This window comes from Lepus europaeus, chromosome 22, assembly GCF_033115175.1.
Source record: "Lepus europaeus isolate LE1 chromosome 22, mLepTim1.pri, whole genome shotgun sequence".
Lineage (NCBI taxonomy): Eukaryota > Metazoa > Chordata > Mammalia > Lagomorpha > Leporidae > Lepus > Lepus europaeus.
In genome coordinates this window covers 40,873,934-40,889,980 of record NC_084848.1, presented here as the reverse complement: position 1 = coordinate 40,889,980, position 16,047 = coordinate 40,873,934, and the positions used below count along the sequence as shown (strand labels likewise).

At 47.5% G+C, this 16,047-nt stretch overlaps 1 protein-coding gene across 4 annotated transcripts in view; it reads right to left on the bottom strand.

The window, feature by feature from the left end:
• The window catches only part of SYNE2 (spectrin repeat containing nuclear envelope protein 2), a 373,661-nt gene that overhangs the window by 142,245 nt on the left and 215,369 nt on the right, over positions 1–16,047 (bottom strand). For all 4 annotated transcript variants that reach the window (XM_062181714.1, XM_062181717.1, XM_062181715.1 and 1 more), the window contains exons 55-58: positions 14,377–14,517; positions 11,714–11,896; positions 10,429–10,566; positions 1,234–1,419 (exon numbers count right to left, since the gene is read on the bottom strand). In XM_062181714.1, coding sequence (XP_062037698.1) covers positions 1,234–1,419; positions 10,429–10,566; positions 11,714–11,896; positions 14,377–14,517 — 648 coding nt within the window. The remainder of the gene's footprint in view (positions 1–1,233; positions 1,420–10,428; positions 10,567–11,713; positions 11,897–14,376; positions 14,518–16,047) is intronic.

The following is a 16,047-nucleotide window of genomic DNA, read 5'->3' as shown; positions in this document are numbered from 1 at the left end:
CGCTCTTTCTTCCTCTCTGTAACTCTGTCTTTCAAATAAATAAAATAATTTTTTTAAAAAAAAGAATCCAGGGACCGGCGCTGTGGCTCACTTGCTTAATCCTCCGCCTGTGGCACTGGCATCCCATATAGGCACCGGGTTCTAGTCTCGGTTGCTCCTCTTCCAGTCCAGCTCTCTGCTGTGGCCCAGGAGGGCAGTGGAGGATGGCCCAAGTCCTTGGGCCCCTGCACCCGCTTGGGAGACCAGGAAGAAGCACCTGGCTCCTGGCTTTGGATCGGCGCAGTGCCGGCCGTTGTGGCCATTTTTTTCGGGGGGGGGGGTGAACCAGTGGAAGGAAGACCTTTCTCTCTGTCTCTCTCTCTCACTGTCTATAACTCTACCTGTCAAAAAAAAAAAGTTTAAAAAAAAATAGAATAAGCTTCAGCAACCAATATTACTCTAGTACTTCTTAATCCTTAACGTTATTTGAGTGTGGTGGCCCAGCGGGTAAAGCCACCACCTGAGACAATGGAATTCCGTGTGGGCACTGGTTCGTGTCCCAGCTGCTCCACTTCTGGGGTTCAGCCCTCTGCTGATGGCCTGGGAAAGCAGCAGAAGATGGCCCAAGTGTCTGGGCGCCTGCACCCACAGGGGAGAAGTGGATGAAGCTCCTGGCTCCTGGCTCCTGGCTCCTCCATGGCTGTTGTGGACATCTGGGCAGTGAACCAGGGGATGGGAAGAACTCACCCTCTCTGTCGCTCCCTCTCTGTCACTGCCTTCCGAACAAATAAATCAACATTTTCAAAAAATGCCTCATATTTCAAGCAAACAAAATTATTTAAAAATCTAGTGACTTGCGCAGAGCAGCCCCTCAGTAAATATTTGTTAGTGGTGAAAAAAGACTTAAGATTGCATACTTTAATTCCCTCTTTCCTCATCAATGCTTTTAAACCAACACTATCTCCTCTTGGAGAAGGAGAAAACACGGCGCTTACTTGATCCTGACTCCTTCAAACAGATAGCTTCCAGATTGAGACTTGGGGTGTGTGTGTGTGTGTGTGCATGTTTGCACGTGTGTGTTTTTTATTATAACTATAATACAAGTTACAACGTAAAATGCAACATAATTCAAGCAATAAGAACACAATGCAAAGTTTACCATCCATGTGTCTGTATAATTAGAACATGCACTAGTATACTCCGATTTAGCCGAGGAAATGTAAATTAACAGAGAAAACTCACATCCCCACTTACATCAGCCATGCGCTGAATCTGTGGAAGGCTCTCCAGTAACTTTTGCTGTAAAGCAGTGATTTGACTGCTCAACCCCTGGATGGACTGCGTGAGGTCATCTGTATCGAAAATTGTGGACAACTCTTCCAGATCCGTGAGAATAGAATGTAGCAGGCTGTGCTTCTGTTCTGAGTCTTCCAAAGCCATCTGGGGAGAGGAAGAGACAGAGACAGAGACAGAGACAGAGAGAGAGAGAGAGAGAGAGAGAGAGAGACATAGGGATAGGGAGAGGGAGAGGGAGACATAGGGAGAGGGAGAGAGACATATCAATACACCAAGATATTGAAACTAATTCATTAAAAATTATCACAGAAAATTTAAATGAGTTTCAGCATTTCAATTCCTGGCCACGTCTAGTTACTTAAGGAACAATGAATGGTGTCTGTGTCAGTGCAATGGATGACTTCAGAGCATCCCCAAGCATGGTAACACACCAAGAAATGTGTATATGCGGTCTTCACCCCCAACTCCTAGCCCCAACATAGGCCCACACGTCCAAGTAAGTGTGAGGTTAACTGAGCTTCAGCGAGCTGCCAAAGTAATGCCAGGGCAAGCATCTCAACAACACATTCGGGCACAATTAGCTATTGCTATGGGATAAGCCTCAAGGGGCTGGCATTGTGATACAGCAGGTGAACCCACTGTCTGCATCCTACATCAGATTGCCACTCTGAGTACTGGCTGCCCTGTTCGGGTCCAGCTCCCTGCAAATGCACCTGGGAAAGCAGCTGAAGATGGTCTGGATGCGTGGGTCCCTGTCACCCACGTGGGAGACCCAGATGGAGTTCCAGCCTCCTGGCTTCAGCCTGGCCCAGCCCAGGCCATTGCAGCCATTTGAGGGAGTGCACGAGCAGATGGAAGATCTCCTTCTCTCTCTCACCCTGCTTTTCTTTTTTCCTTTTTAAATGTTTAATTATTTATTTGAAAGAGTTACAGAGAGGCAGAGGCAGAGAGAGAGAGAGAGTCTTCCTTCCGCTGATTCACTCCCCAAATGGCTGTAACGGCCAGAACTTAGCCGATCCCAAGTCAGGAGCCAGGAGCTTCCTCCAGGTCTCCCATGCAGGTACAGGGGCCCAAACACTTGGCCATCTTCTACTGCTTTCCCAGGCCACAGCAGAGAGCTGGATCGAAAGTGGAGCAGCCAGGACTCGAATTTGCGCTCATATGGGATGCTGGCACTGCAGGCGGTGGCTTTACCCACTATGCCACAGTGCCAGCCCCACACTGCTTTTCACATAAATCTTTTTGAAAAAATGAAATTTAATCCTTGATTCAAACCATGTATCACAATTAACATGAAATGGATCACAGACCTAAAAATTGAGAGTTAAATCTATCAAGTTTGTGCAAGAAAACATAGGAGGAAGTCTTTGCTAGGTAAATCTATAAGTATTTCTTACATATAACACACAAGAATAATACATTAAAGAAAATACTGATAAATTGAATTTCATCAAATTAATAACATTCGCTCTCTAAAACAGTATTGAGAGGGGCTGGTGCTGTGTCACAGCAGGCAAAGCCTGGTGCCGGCTCCCATATGGGCACCAGTCGGAGTCTCAGCTGCTACACTTCCAATTCAGCTCCCTGCTAGTGTGCCTGGGAAAGCAGTGGAAGATGGCCCAAGTGCTTGGGCCCCTGCACCTGTGTGGGAGACCCAGAAGAAGCTCCTGGCTTCAGATCAGCCTAGCTCTGGCTATTTGTGGCCATCTGGGGAGTGAACTAGTGAACTAAGGGATGGAAGATTTCTCTCTCTCTCTCTCTCTCTCTCTCTCTTATTCTGCCTTTCAAATTAATTAATTAATTAATTAAAAGACAAGTATTAAGAGAATGAAAAGAAGAGCTGTAGAAGACAGTAACTGTAGATCACATATATGACAATGGGATGGTTCGCAGGCTGTTTTCCAAGTAATTCTTCCAAGTTAATAATCAGAAAACATACAACTCAGTTGCAAAATGAGCAAAAAGTATTGAAGAGACATTTCACAATAGAAGTGTCAAAATGACAAATAAGAACATGAATTCAGTGCTCAAAATCTAATGATTTGCCATTACATAAACACCATTTGAACCACAATGGCGCCATTTGAACTGCACATCAGGAGAACAGCTCAAGTTTAAATGACAGACAATGCCAAGTGCTGAAGAAAATATGGAGCAAACAATGCTGGCACCCATGTGATCACCAGTTTGAGCCCCGTCTGCTTCACTTTTTTGCTTTTAAAGATTTATTTGGGCCAGCACTGTGGCTTAGCAGGTAAAGCCGCTGCCCACAGTGCCGGCATTCCATATGGGCGCCGGTTAAACTCTCTCTCTCTCTGTCTCTCTCTCTGTCTCAGTCTCTCTCTCTCTCTCCCTTTTAAATAAACAAATAAATTTGAAAATATAGAGAACTCGAACTTGCGTTATTGATAGGAATGAACAAATGGTACCGTCATCTTGAGAACCAGATTGGCAATTTCTTATTTAGGCAAATACTTGCCATAAAAATCAGCAGTCCTACCCTTTGATATTTATCCATTGAGATGAAATGCAAACATACATCCACAGAAAGATTTGTACATAAATACTCATAGCAGCTTTGCTCACAACAGCCTGCAGGGGGCAGCCTGTGATGTGGCCCCAGAGAGAATCCCCACTTCCTGGAGTCCACACCTTTATAACCAGCACCTGCTACAGGTTTGAGCACACACTCCCAAAGCATGTCTTAGGAACTGAATCCCCAATCCATGGGACCTTCACAAGAGGACACGGAGCCATGGCCCTCAGGAATGTATCAGAGCCGCTGTCATGGGAGTGACATGGGAGAGACATAAAAATGCTTTCTCAAGCTCTCGCTTGTCCTTCCGCCTCTCACCATGGGCACCTTGCAGGTGCCATGCTCTTGAACTTCCCAGCCCTCAAGGACCGTGAGCCAAATACATTTCTGTTCACTGTGTATTACCCAGTCCCGGATAATCTGCTACAGCAGCAAGAAACAGACTAACACGGCTCCCTGGGAAGCAGGCTGGAAACACGGCTATGTGAACTATGGCAGAAGTGATGTCATTTCCAAGATTAGACGGCAAAGGCTGTGCCTTCTGCTGGGAGCCCTCGCTCCTCTCTTTCAGAAGGTTGATGCTGAGGGAAGGTAGTGACCGTGCCACAAGGCAGTCTTGGGCAGAGAGGCCCGTGTGCCTAGGGGTGGAAGTGGATCACCGGAGATCATTCGAGAACTGTCTGAAGCCCGGAAGTGGATTGCATCTTGCCCTCATCCAAATCAAGCATCCATACAAGCCTGCAGACTTTCTGACATTGAGACTGCAGCCCCATGAGAGACCCTGAGGCACAGACATACGTCCAAGCCACGCCTGGACCCCTGACCCAAAGAAACGACGAGACAGTAAGTGTTCTTTTAAGTGGTTAACTCTCGTGGTAACTTGTGACATAGCACTAGCTAACACAAAGTTCTTAACTGGAAACCACCTGGGGCCGGTGCTGTGGTGTAGCAGGTAAAACCACCACCTGCAGTGCCAGCATCCCATATGGGCACTGGTTCAAGTCCCGGCTGCTCCACTTCCAATCCAGCTCTCTGCTATGGCCTGGAAAAGCGGTAGAAGATGGCCCAAGTCCTTGAGCGCCTGCACCTGCATGGGAGACCCGGAAGAAGTTCCTGGCTCCTGGCTTTGGATTGGCGCAACTCTGGCCATTGAGGCCATCTGGGGAGTGAACCAGCGGATGGAAGACCTCTCTCTCTCTCTCTCTCTGCCTCTCCTTCTCTCTCTGTGGAACTCTGACTTTCAAATAAATCTTAAAAAAAAAAAAAAAGAAAAGAAAAAAAGAAGCCACCCAAATATCCATCAACCAGCGCATGGGTAAACAAACTGTTGATTCTCATAAATGAACCACTACTCAGCCATCAGAAGAATCAGTTACTGAGAAATGCAGTAGACTAGAGGAATGTCACAGCCACATCTTGTTAAGTGAGAGATGCCAGTCACCAAAGAACACCTGCCGGATCACTCCAGTTATGATAACCTAGAAGAGGCAAAATGGGGGCTGGCATCATGGCGTGGCCAGTTAAGCTACTGCCTGCGATGCTGACATCAGAGATGGGTGCTGGTTTGTGTCCAGGTTGCTCCACTTCCGATCCAGCTCCCTGCTGATAAGCCTGGGAGAGCAATAGAAGATGGCCCAAGGTTTCAGTCCCTGCACCCACGTGGGAGACCCGGAAGAAGCTCTCAGCTCCTAGCTTCGGAGCAGCCCCAGCCATTGCACCCATTTGGGGAGTGAACCAGCACATGGAAAAGGTGAAATAATAGTAACAGAAAGCAAGAAGAAGTGATTCTCCAGGGCTAAGGAAAGTGAAAGGGAGTGACTGCAAATGGGCAGGAGGGGAATTTTAGGGGTGATAGAATTTTTTTTTTTTTTTTTGACAGGCAGAGTTAGACAGTGAGAGAGACAGAAGAATGGTCTTCCCTCCATTGGTTCACCCCCCCCAAATGGCCACTACGGCCAGCACGCTGCGCCGATCCAAAGCCAGGAGCCAGGTGCTTCTCCTGGTCTCCCATGCGGGTGCAGGGCCCAAGGATTTGGGCCATCCTCCACTGCACTCCCGGGCCACAGCAGAGAGCTGGCCTGGAAGAGGAGCAACCGGGACAGAATCCAGTGCCCCGACCGGGACTAAAACCCGGGGTGCCGGCACCGCAGGCAGAGGATTAGCCTAGTGAGCTGCGGCGCCAGCGAAAATGTTTTTTATATTGATAATGGGTGTGGTAACATAATTACACCTTTATCAAAACTCTTCTAACTGCATACCAAAAAATTGGTGTATTCTACTGTATGTAAATTATGCCTCAATGAAGTTTATTTTTAAAAAAAGCAAGAAGTTAGTTTTCTATTTTTGCAATGACAATTTACTTTTCAATGATTGTTAATCACAACAGAAGTATTTTGTAGAATCACCATTAGGTGTACATATTTCAACAAATGCAATCTAGGTAGAAGACTTTAGTGCAATTAAAACAAACTTCTTTAGGGGCTGGCACAGCAGATAAAGCTGCCGCATCCAACGCCCGGCATCCCATATGAGCACTGGTTCGTGTCCCAGCTGTTCCACTTCCAATCCAACTCTCTGTTAAGGGTTGGGGAAAAGCAGTGGAAGATGGTCCAAGAATTGGGCCCCTGCCACCCATGTGGGAGATCCTGGTTCCTGGCTTCAGCCTGGCCCTGTGGTAGAGATAGTACACAGCCCACTATGTGTGTGGAAGAAATTTTAAATGCATTAAGGGAAACCAGTTAAACATCATCAGTAACTATGTATGCATGTGCAGTACTGTATCAATTCCTATAGCCACCATGTAGCATTAGAAAATCCAATAAAATATAAAGGAGGCAAAGAAGCTAAAAACACGTATGTCCTTGTTTGTTCAGGGCTCAGGATTTTGGATAAAAATACAACTGAGTGACCAGTGCAGCGGCACAGCAGGTTAAAGCCAAGGCCTGCAGCACCGGCACCCCATATGAGCCCTGCTTCAAGTCCCAGCTGCTCCCCTTCCAATCCAGCTCCCTGCTAATGTGCCTGGGAAAGCAGCAGAAGATGGCCCAAGTGCTTGAGCCCCTGCACCCACGTGGGAGACCTGGAAGAAGCTCCTGGCTCCTGGCTTTGGCCTGGCCCAGCCCTGGTCATTGCAGCCATTTGGGGAGTAAACCAGTGGATGGAAGATCTTTTTCTCTCTTTCTCTCTCTCTCTCTCTCTCTCTCTCTCTCTCTCTCTCTCTCTCTCTTCTGTAACTCTGCCTTTCAAATAAATAAATAAAATCTTTTTATAAAAAACCAAACTCTGTAAAGCTACGTTGAGAATTCTTATAGTTCATTGAGAGTTCATTTTAAAAAGTAATATCTGCTGCGGCTCACTAGGCTAATCCTCCGCCTTGCGGCGCCGGCACACCAGGTTCTAGTTCCGGTTGGGGCACCGGATTCTGTCCCGGTTGCCCCTCTTCCAGGCCAGCTCTCTGCTGTGGCCCAGGAGTGCAGTGGAGGATGGCCCAAGTGCTTGGGCCCTGCACCCCATGGGAGACCAGGAGAAGCACCTGGCTCCTGCCTTCGGATCAGCGTGGTGTGCCGGCCGCAGCGGCTATTGGAGGGTGAACCAACGGCAAAGGAAGACCTTTCTCTCTGTCTCTCTCTCTCACTGTCCACTCTGCCTGTCAAAAAAAAAAAAAAAAGTAATATCTGGCCTATACTAAAAAGTGGAAAAAGTTTCCTAAAAGTAGGACAACTATTTTCATTATAAGGACAAAATGGGATTTTCACCTTGGACTTGTTATCTGAGATTTCCTTTTCATTGGGGAAATTCATTAGGATCTATCCTAAGGAAAATGAACTCACATTTCCCCTTCTCCTTTTTCCTCTGCTCAGTTCTGGCTCAGATATAAAGTCTAGTAATGCAGCCAGCAGAATTTGCTGACAGATACTAGAAGGCAGCCCCGCCTAGCTGCTTTGGCCTGAGCTCATTTTCATAGCATAAATCATTCATCTTAATTCATTTCTTCTGTCTCTTGGCAAACTCCTCAAAAATGGTAACTCATAAAGGTGGCTGAAACCAAAAAATAGGGGTGGGCACGGTGATGCACTGGGTTAAGATGCCATTTGGGACACCCACATCACATAGCGGAATGTGGGTTGGAGTCCTGGCTGCTCTGCTTCTGATCCAGCTCCCTGCTAATGCTCCCGGGAAGCAGCAGATGATGGCCAAGTACTTGGGTCCCTGACACCCACATGGGAGACCTGGAAGGAGTTTCTGGCTCCTGGCTTTGGCCTGGCAAAGCTCTGGCTGTTGTGGATATTTGGAGGTAAACCATGAATGGAAGATCATCACTCCCACCCCCACCCCTTCTCTCTCTCTCTTTAGATTTATTTTAAAGTCAGAGTTACAGAGAGACAGGTCTTCCATCCCAGATGGCTGCAACAGCCAGGGCTGGGCCAGGCTGAAGCCAGGAGCCAAGAGCTTCTTCCAGGTCTCCCATGTGGGTACAAGGACCGAAGCATTTGAGCCACCCTTTGCTGCTTTTCCCAGGCACATTATCAGGGACCTGGATTGGAAGTGGAGCAGCCGGGCCTTGAACTGGTGCCCATATGGGATGCTGGCATTGCTGGCGGGCAGCTTTACCCGCTATGCCACAGCGCCACCCGCCTCCCTTTCCACCACTCTTTCCAATAAATAAATCTTTAAAACAACAACAAAATACCATGGTTTGGGGATGTGGGAAGTCAAACCAAGGAGACTGAGCAGGAGAAAGAAAAGAAACAAATAAGTGAAAATGTCAAGTATTTACCCTAGCACAGCAAAAAACCCACTGCCAAATCTCAACATCCTGGGAGTCAGAAGTCAGCCGCCCACTTAGGAACACACTGTGCTCTTCTACAGATATGAAAGGGCCTTGATTATCATTGAGTTCTGATTACCGTAAAAATTGTTAAAAAGTAAAGGGATTCTTGCTGGGGGCTGCGCAAGGGGAGCGGAGGGAAACCTCGGCAGGACTCAGCAGCAGGAGGCGCCCTTGCCGTCCTGGCCCAAGCAGGAGAATCCTTGTCTTTGTAAGTTAGCCTGGGACCTTGGGGCACCTGCAGAGCACTGGGAAGGACAGGAAACGTGGAGTCATGGCATGTTAGAACCGTAAGGAACCAGGGGGTGGATTTCTCTTGCTTTGGAATTACCACAACTAAGCATATTCTCTTCTCATTCAAATTGTTACTTGTGTAATTGTTTTTGAAAACTGGAGAGACCTTCTCTAGGTCTCTAGGTTCTACTCTCCTGATGCCTGCAGCAGCCAGGATTCAGGAACGCAACTGGGTCTCCCGCAAGGGTGGCAGGTGCCCAAGTGCCCGAGTCATGACCTGTTGCCTCCCAGGTTGCACACGAGCAGGAAGCTGGGACTGGAAGCAGAACTGGGATTTGAACTCAGGCACTCTGATATGGGATTTGCATCTGAAGCGGCATCTTAAGTGCTGTGCCAAATACCCATCCCCAGAATAGTAACTCCTACATTGCGTGGGCCAAGACTTCGGGGGCAGCTTGGGCTGGTCCTATGCTCAGGATGTTACAACCTGCAATCAAGAAGCCACCTAGTGGCTTGCATTTAGCCCAGCAGCTTTGACACCTGTGTCCCAGGCAGAGTGCCTGGGTTCCATTCCCGGCCCCAGCTCCTGCCTCTGGTTTCCCACCCATGCAGACCTACAGAGCAGTGCTGATGGCTCCAGTCAGAGGGTCCCAGACACCCACATGGGAGACCCGGGTTGAGTTCCTGGCTCTGCTGTGGGCTTTTGAGGAGTAAACCAGCAGATGGAAGCTTGCGCTCTCGCTCGCGCGCTCTCTCTCTTTCTCCTTAAGAAAGAAGGAAACATCCGGAGCTGAGGTTCTCTTCCAAGTTCATTCAAGCTGTTGGCAATTTCACTTGCAGAACTGAGGTCTCTGTTTCCTTGCTGGTTGTTGGTTGAAGGGTTGCTCTGAGATTCTAGAAACCACCACCGGGCCCTCACCCCACGGCTCAGTCAAAACGCAGCAGGTGTCTTCTTTAAGCCAACAGAGGCCTCTCTCTACTATTAGGGAGTCTTTAAATAACCACGTAATCAGGATTAACCAAGCTTTCATAGCAGTGACTTTCTCACTACCACAGCCACACAACATGGCCTAACTATGGAGCCACTACTCTGACATATTCATGTTCCTGTGCACACTCAAGCGAGGGATGACACAGGTCAGGCAACCAAAGCCACCAGCACCACCCAGTGGTGGAAACGCTCCAATGGGGGAACCTGAGGCTCACAGAACAGACACTCACAAGTCATGAATAGTGAGCAAGACAGAAAGATGTGGATCCTGGTGCATAAAATCCCTCTCTTGTGCCTGCCACTCTTCCAAGCTTCGCTCTGCCACTTGGCAAGGCTAGAGAATAAGGCTGACTTTTCAGGAAAGAATTGAAGAAGAAGATAAAGAAGAAGATGATGATGATGGTGACGATGATGATGGTGATGAAGATGATGATGGTGATGATGATGATGGTGGTGGTGATGAAGAAGAAGATGATGATGGTGATGGTGACGGTGATGGCAATGGGCGGAGCCATGAAATCGTGTAGATTCTCTGATGGTAAGGAATCCTCCCAGAACACCTACCTGGAGGGTGCTAGCATGGTGACTCAGCGTCCTGGCAGAGTCGTAGTCAGCAGGATTGGCCAGCAGACGACCGGTATTCTCTATCCAAACCTCAATGTTCTTCAAAAGCTCACTGTATTCCTCCATCTTGATTGTGGCCTGAGAGAGAGATGAGACCCAACTTAGATTCTTGTTTCTGGAGCTGAACATTGAGGTTGCTGCTATTTGTCAGGGGTTTCAGGCCTGGCAGGTCTAGGCAACCCTTGGCTGGGGCCACACGCCCACCCACTACTTTGGATCCTCCCAACTCTCAGGATGAATCTGGACCATGGGTAGAAAGGACGCAAGATGTTCTACCCTGATACGATGGGCCTCACAAAGAGTTCCATGTTAGCCTTGCAGTATTCTGTGCTATGGTCTGGGTATGAGCCGGGATGGTGAATGTCTCCCAAAGGGACATGTATCAAAGGGTTGGTCCCCATAGCCTTGGGGTTAATGGAACTAAGAAGGTAGAAAATTAACGCAATTACAGAGTTTAAAGGTAGGGCTTTTGGGAGTCGATTGGATTGGGTCATTAGGTTGGAGCCCCGTGGTTAAATCCTGGTGGCTTCCTAAGAGATGACATGGACAAGCAAACACACAGGCTCCCTCTTGTCAGCTGATGCTCTGTGCACCCCAGGACTCTGCCCTCACCTGATGTCCAACAATGGAGCCACCTGATCTTAGACTGTGAACCTCCCAAATCACAAACCAACAGAAACCTTTCTCTTTGTAAAGTCAGTTTTCTTGGGTATTCCATGATAGCAGTGAAAAGCTGACTCTACCAGTCTGATTCCTGTTTACGCTTCATTCTGAAAACTGGACTTGTACTTGGTCTACCTCCATAAGGTCTTGCCTCGTAGTACCCCATTTCTTGTACGGCTAGGACCCGCCTCACTCTTGTTAGGTTACCCACAACTCACACAACCATGGTCAGTTCCTATTTGCAACAGGGTTAGGTATTTTGCTCCCAGTGACAATTCTTCCCTAGCTGGACATTCTAATGGTTACCTGACCTAAGTTCCCGTCACTGGTCTTCATCCACCTGTGGGAAATCCCAGCACTCACCTGGACTTCCACTGTGGCCTGACTTTTGGATTCTTGTCTGCCTGCTTAGTCTGACTTCCTGTCACAACATCACTAAACTCTCCCCTCACTGGGCTCCAGATTCAGTATAATTCAAAGGAAACTGGCTGCCCCCAGGTATATTTTTTGCTTTGTTTTATTTAAATCCTTCTCAATAGCACCAAGTGTGTTATGGCCCCACCTTATTTAATTGCGAGGTTCTGGATTCCGCTCTCTGGGACACTTGCTGATACTGCTGGAGAGGAATCATTAGGTTGTCCATCCACTCCTGAGCCTGCACTGGGTCCTGTTCAACAACGTCCTGGACGTCAGCATCCAGTTCATTGAGCCTGGCGTGCCAGAGATCAAGCTCATCCCACATTTTCTGGAAAAGGAAATCAGTCGGAATGAGGATGTCGTGCTGTATTGTGGTGGTGCTGAGTTTTCACATGGTGTTTGCAACATCAGGCATAGTTCTTTATACACAGCAACCTTTGAGACTGCTTAACTGTAGCTGTATTCATTTCAGTACAAACTATATGCGGAGAACAGAAAGATCTAGATGTTTCCAGAAATGAAGGATGGCTATCAAGGTCAACACAGCCCTAGTCTTTCAAGAGTGACGAGGTAAACATTAGGCTTTAAAAGGCTCATCAGACTAGGGTATGTACATACACATACTTATCAGGGAGAGAGAGAGAGGAAGAAGAACACTCCCATCCACTGGTTCATTCCCCAAATGCCCACAATGGCTGGGACTGGGCCAAGCCACAGCCCAGGAATGCAATCCATGTCTCCTACAAGAGTGGCAGGAACCCGACTGCTTGAATTATCACTGCTGCCTCCCAAATCTGCATTAGCAGGAAGCTGGAGACAGGAGCTGGAACCAGCCACTGAACCCAAGCACTCAGATCGGAGGAGGCTGTGGTGGGGGTGGACCAGGATATGGAAACCAAGGTGGTGGGTATGGTGGAGGAGGAGGATACAATGGTTACAACGGAGGAGGAAATTTTGGAGGTGATTATGGTGGGGGTGGAAACTACAATGATTCTGGTAATTATAGTGGACAGCAGCAATCAAAGTATGGTAGTGTTGGTGGAAGACGCTTGGGCAGTCCCTATGGTGGTGGTTATGGATCTGGTGGTGGAAGTGGTGGCTATGGCAGCAGAAGGTTCTAGAAACAGCAGAAAAGGGCTACAGTTCTTAGCAGGAGGGACAGCAAGGAGTTGTCAGGAAAGTGGCAGGCTACTTTGAGACAGTCGTCCCAAATGCACTAGAGGAACTGTAAAGATCTGCCACAGAAGGAACGATGATGCAGAGTCCAAAAAGTGACTGCAGCTTAGACAGTTTGCTCAGGGCTGTCTTAGCCGCAGTTTGCAAAAAGTGCAGCTCTTGATCAATGCATGTAGTGTCAATTAGATGTACATTCCTGAGGTCTCTTATCTGTTGTAGCTTTGTCTTTTCTTCTTCTTTCCATTACATCAGGCATATTGCCCTGTAAATTGTGGTAGTTGTTCCAGGAATAAAAAATTAGGGAATTTTTTTTTTTTGACAGGCAGAGTGGACAGTGAGAGAGAGACAGAGAGAAAGGTCTTCCTTTGCCGTTGGTTCACCCTCCAATGGCCGCTGTGGCAGGCGCGCTGCGGCCGGCGTACCGCGCTGATCCGATGGCAGGAGCCAGGTGCTTCTCCTGGTCTCCCATGTGGTACAGGGCCCAAGCACTTGGGCCATCCTCCACTGCACTCCCTGGCCACAGCAGAGAGCTGACCTGGAAGAGGGGCAACCGGGACAGGATCGGTGCCCTGACCGGGACTAGAACCTGGTGTGCCGGCGCCGCAAGGCGGAGGATTAGCCTAGTGAGCTGCGGCGCTGGCTAAATTAGGGAATTTTTAACTTTAAAAAAACAACTGTTGACAGGGGCCAGCAGGTTAAGCTACCACTTGCAATGCCAACATCCCATGTTGAGTGCCAGTTAGAGTCCTGGCTGCTCTACTTCCTAAGTGCTTGAGCCCCTGCCATCCATGTGGGAGACGTGGATGGAGTTCTAGGTTTCTATCTTCAGCCTGGCTCAGCCCTGGCTCTTGTGATCATTTGGGGAGTGAACCAGGGAATGGAAGATATTTCTCTTTCTCTTTCAAAGGTAAAATATTCAAGTTTTAATGACTTAATGATTAATCAAGATTTAATGATTGGGGGCCAGCGCTGTGGCATATAGTAGGTTAAGACTCTGTCTGCGGCACTGGCATCCCACATGGGTGTTGGTTCAAGTCCCAGCTGCTCTACTTCTGACCCAGCTCTCTGCTTTGACCTGGGAAAGCAGCAGAAGATGGCCCAAGTGCTGGGGCCCTCATACCCACAAGGGAGACCCAGAGGAAGCTCCTGGCTCCTGGCTTCAGATCAGCTCAGTTCCAGCCATTGTGGTCAACTGGGGAGTGAATCAGCAGATAGAAGATCTCTCTCTCTCTCTCTCTCTCTCTCCATCTGTAACTCTGCCTCTCAAATAAATAAATGCACCTTTAAAGCTATTATGACTTTTCATATTTTATTGAATTATTTTTTACATCAGTCTTCCCAAGATAAGATTTTTCATTTCCTATCTAGTTCAAAATCAGAGGCTCTGGTGAGTCTGGGTGGAACCCTCCCACAAAAAACAAACAAACAAACAAACCCTGGCAATGATTCAACACCACCTTCTCTAGCAAGCCTCTGCAGGGGACACGCCCAGGGAGGTTGCTCCCACTGATGCTGTGGCTCTGTCCAGGGACATGCTTCAGATCCACGCAAAGAACTCACTTAGCAACACTGCCCAGATGAGTGTGGACTGAGACGCAGGTGCAGACCGGGGTGGGGGTGGGGGGGACTTACCTTTTGAATTTCTTGAGCTTTCTCAATATTTTTGCTCTTCTGCTGCAACAACTTTTCAACATTATGAAGTCCGCTGTTAATTTCTTCTATTTTTCTACTCATAGCATATGACGGGGAGCTCTTTAAGACTTCATTGCTGATCTGTTACAAGGGAGAAAGGTGCACTCCATTCAAAGGCTGAAGCAACCCAAGAGGTAGCCACTCTGCTTGTCCTTTCAAAATGTTTGAGGGCCAGGAAACCATCCCAAACCACACTGGCTAGTGACTCAACCAGAGGATAGAGAGGCGTGGGTTGTGGAGCCACAGGTTACGCCACAGCCTGTGATGCCAGCATCCCAGATCAGAGCACCAGCTCAAGCCCCAGCTGCTCTCCTTCTGATTCATCCCCCTGCCAGTGTGCCTGAGAAGGCAGTGGAAGATGGCCCAAGTGGAATTCCTGGCCCCTGGCCTGGCCTAGGCGGGGCTCAACCCCGAGCCATTTGGGGAGCAAACCAATAGATGGAAGATCTCTCTCTCTCTCTCTGTCTCTCTCTGCCATTCAAATAAAGTAAATTTTTTTTAAGATTTATTTATTTGAGAGGCAGAGTGACACAGAGAGGGAGATATATAGAGAAAGGTCTTCCATCTGTTGGTTCACTCCCCAAATGGCCTCAATAGTCCAAGCTGGGCCAATCTGAAGCCAGGAGCCAGGAGCTTCTTCTGGGTCTCCCACATGGGTGCAGGGGCCCAAGGACTTGGGCCATCTTCTGCTGCTTTTCCGGGCCATAACAGAGAGCTAGATTGGAAGCAGAGCAGCCAGGACTCAAACCCATGTTCATATGGGATGCTGGCACTATAGGCAGTGGCTTTACCTGCTATGCCATGGTGTGGCCCAATAAAGTAAATCTTTAAAAAAAAAAAATGAGAGGATAGATTAGCAGACTACTAATTAACAACTGTATTTACCTGATCATTTAAATTCAATTTTAATAAATAAATACACATACATACATACTGAAGATAATTCAAAAAGTTCATAGACAAATGGAAGTAAAAGATAAATTCATTTTGATACAAGAGAATTTTGAAATCCATATGTTTTTTTCATAATTAGATTTTTCATGAATTTTTGAAGATCCCTCCATGAATAAAATAAAAATAAAAATAAGAATTTGTGGACTGTAACTCACAGTGTGTACCAGAGATTTGTGCTGTGTTGGACAAAAAACAACCTGGTAGAGTGCACGAAACGCAGAATTCCAAGAAGATAAATTCTTAAATGATCTCTCCATTTTATGAGAAAATCCTCTGCACAGATCTGCTTTCCATAAAACCAAACTTCTTCTCAAGCCAACATTGTTCAGAAATGTAACTCCCACCTCAACCATCATTTGAGTGAAGTAGCATTTCTTGAAGATGCCCAGAGCTTAATTTTTCTCTGAATAACTTTTTCTAGTGTATTTTTTCCCAGCAACCAGAAATCCAGCTGCCGAACACTGTAATTTTTTTATCTAAGTGATTTTAAGAAAATAACATGTGCTAGAAAAGATAATTAAATGGGCATTGACTGTATCATTTTCCGAATGCCTGGTAAGTCTGCATTCTTGTCGGTGGAAGCTATGTTGATAAGGCTTTCTCCAAGCAGCCACTAAATAACCTAATGCTTTTCTGTACAATTATTTTAATTCCCAC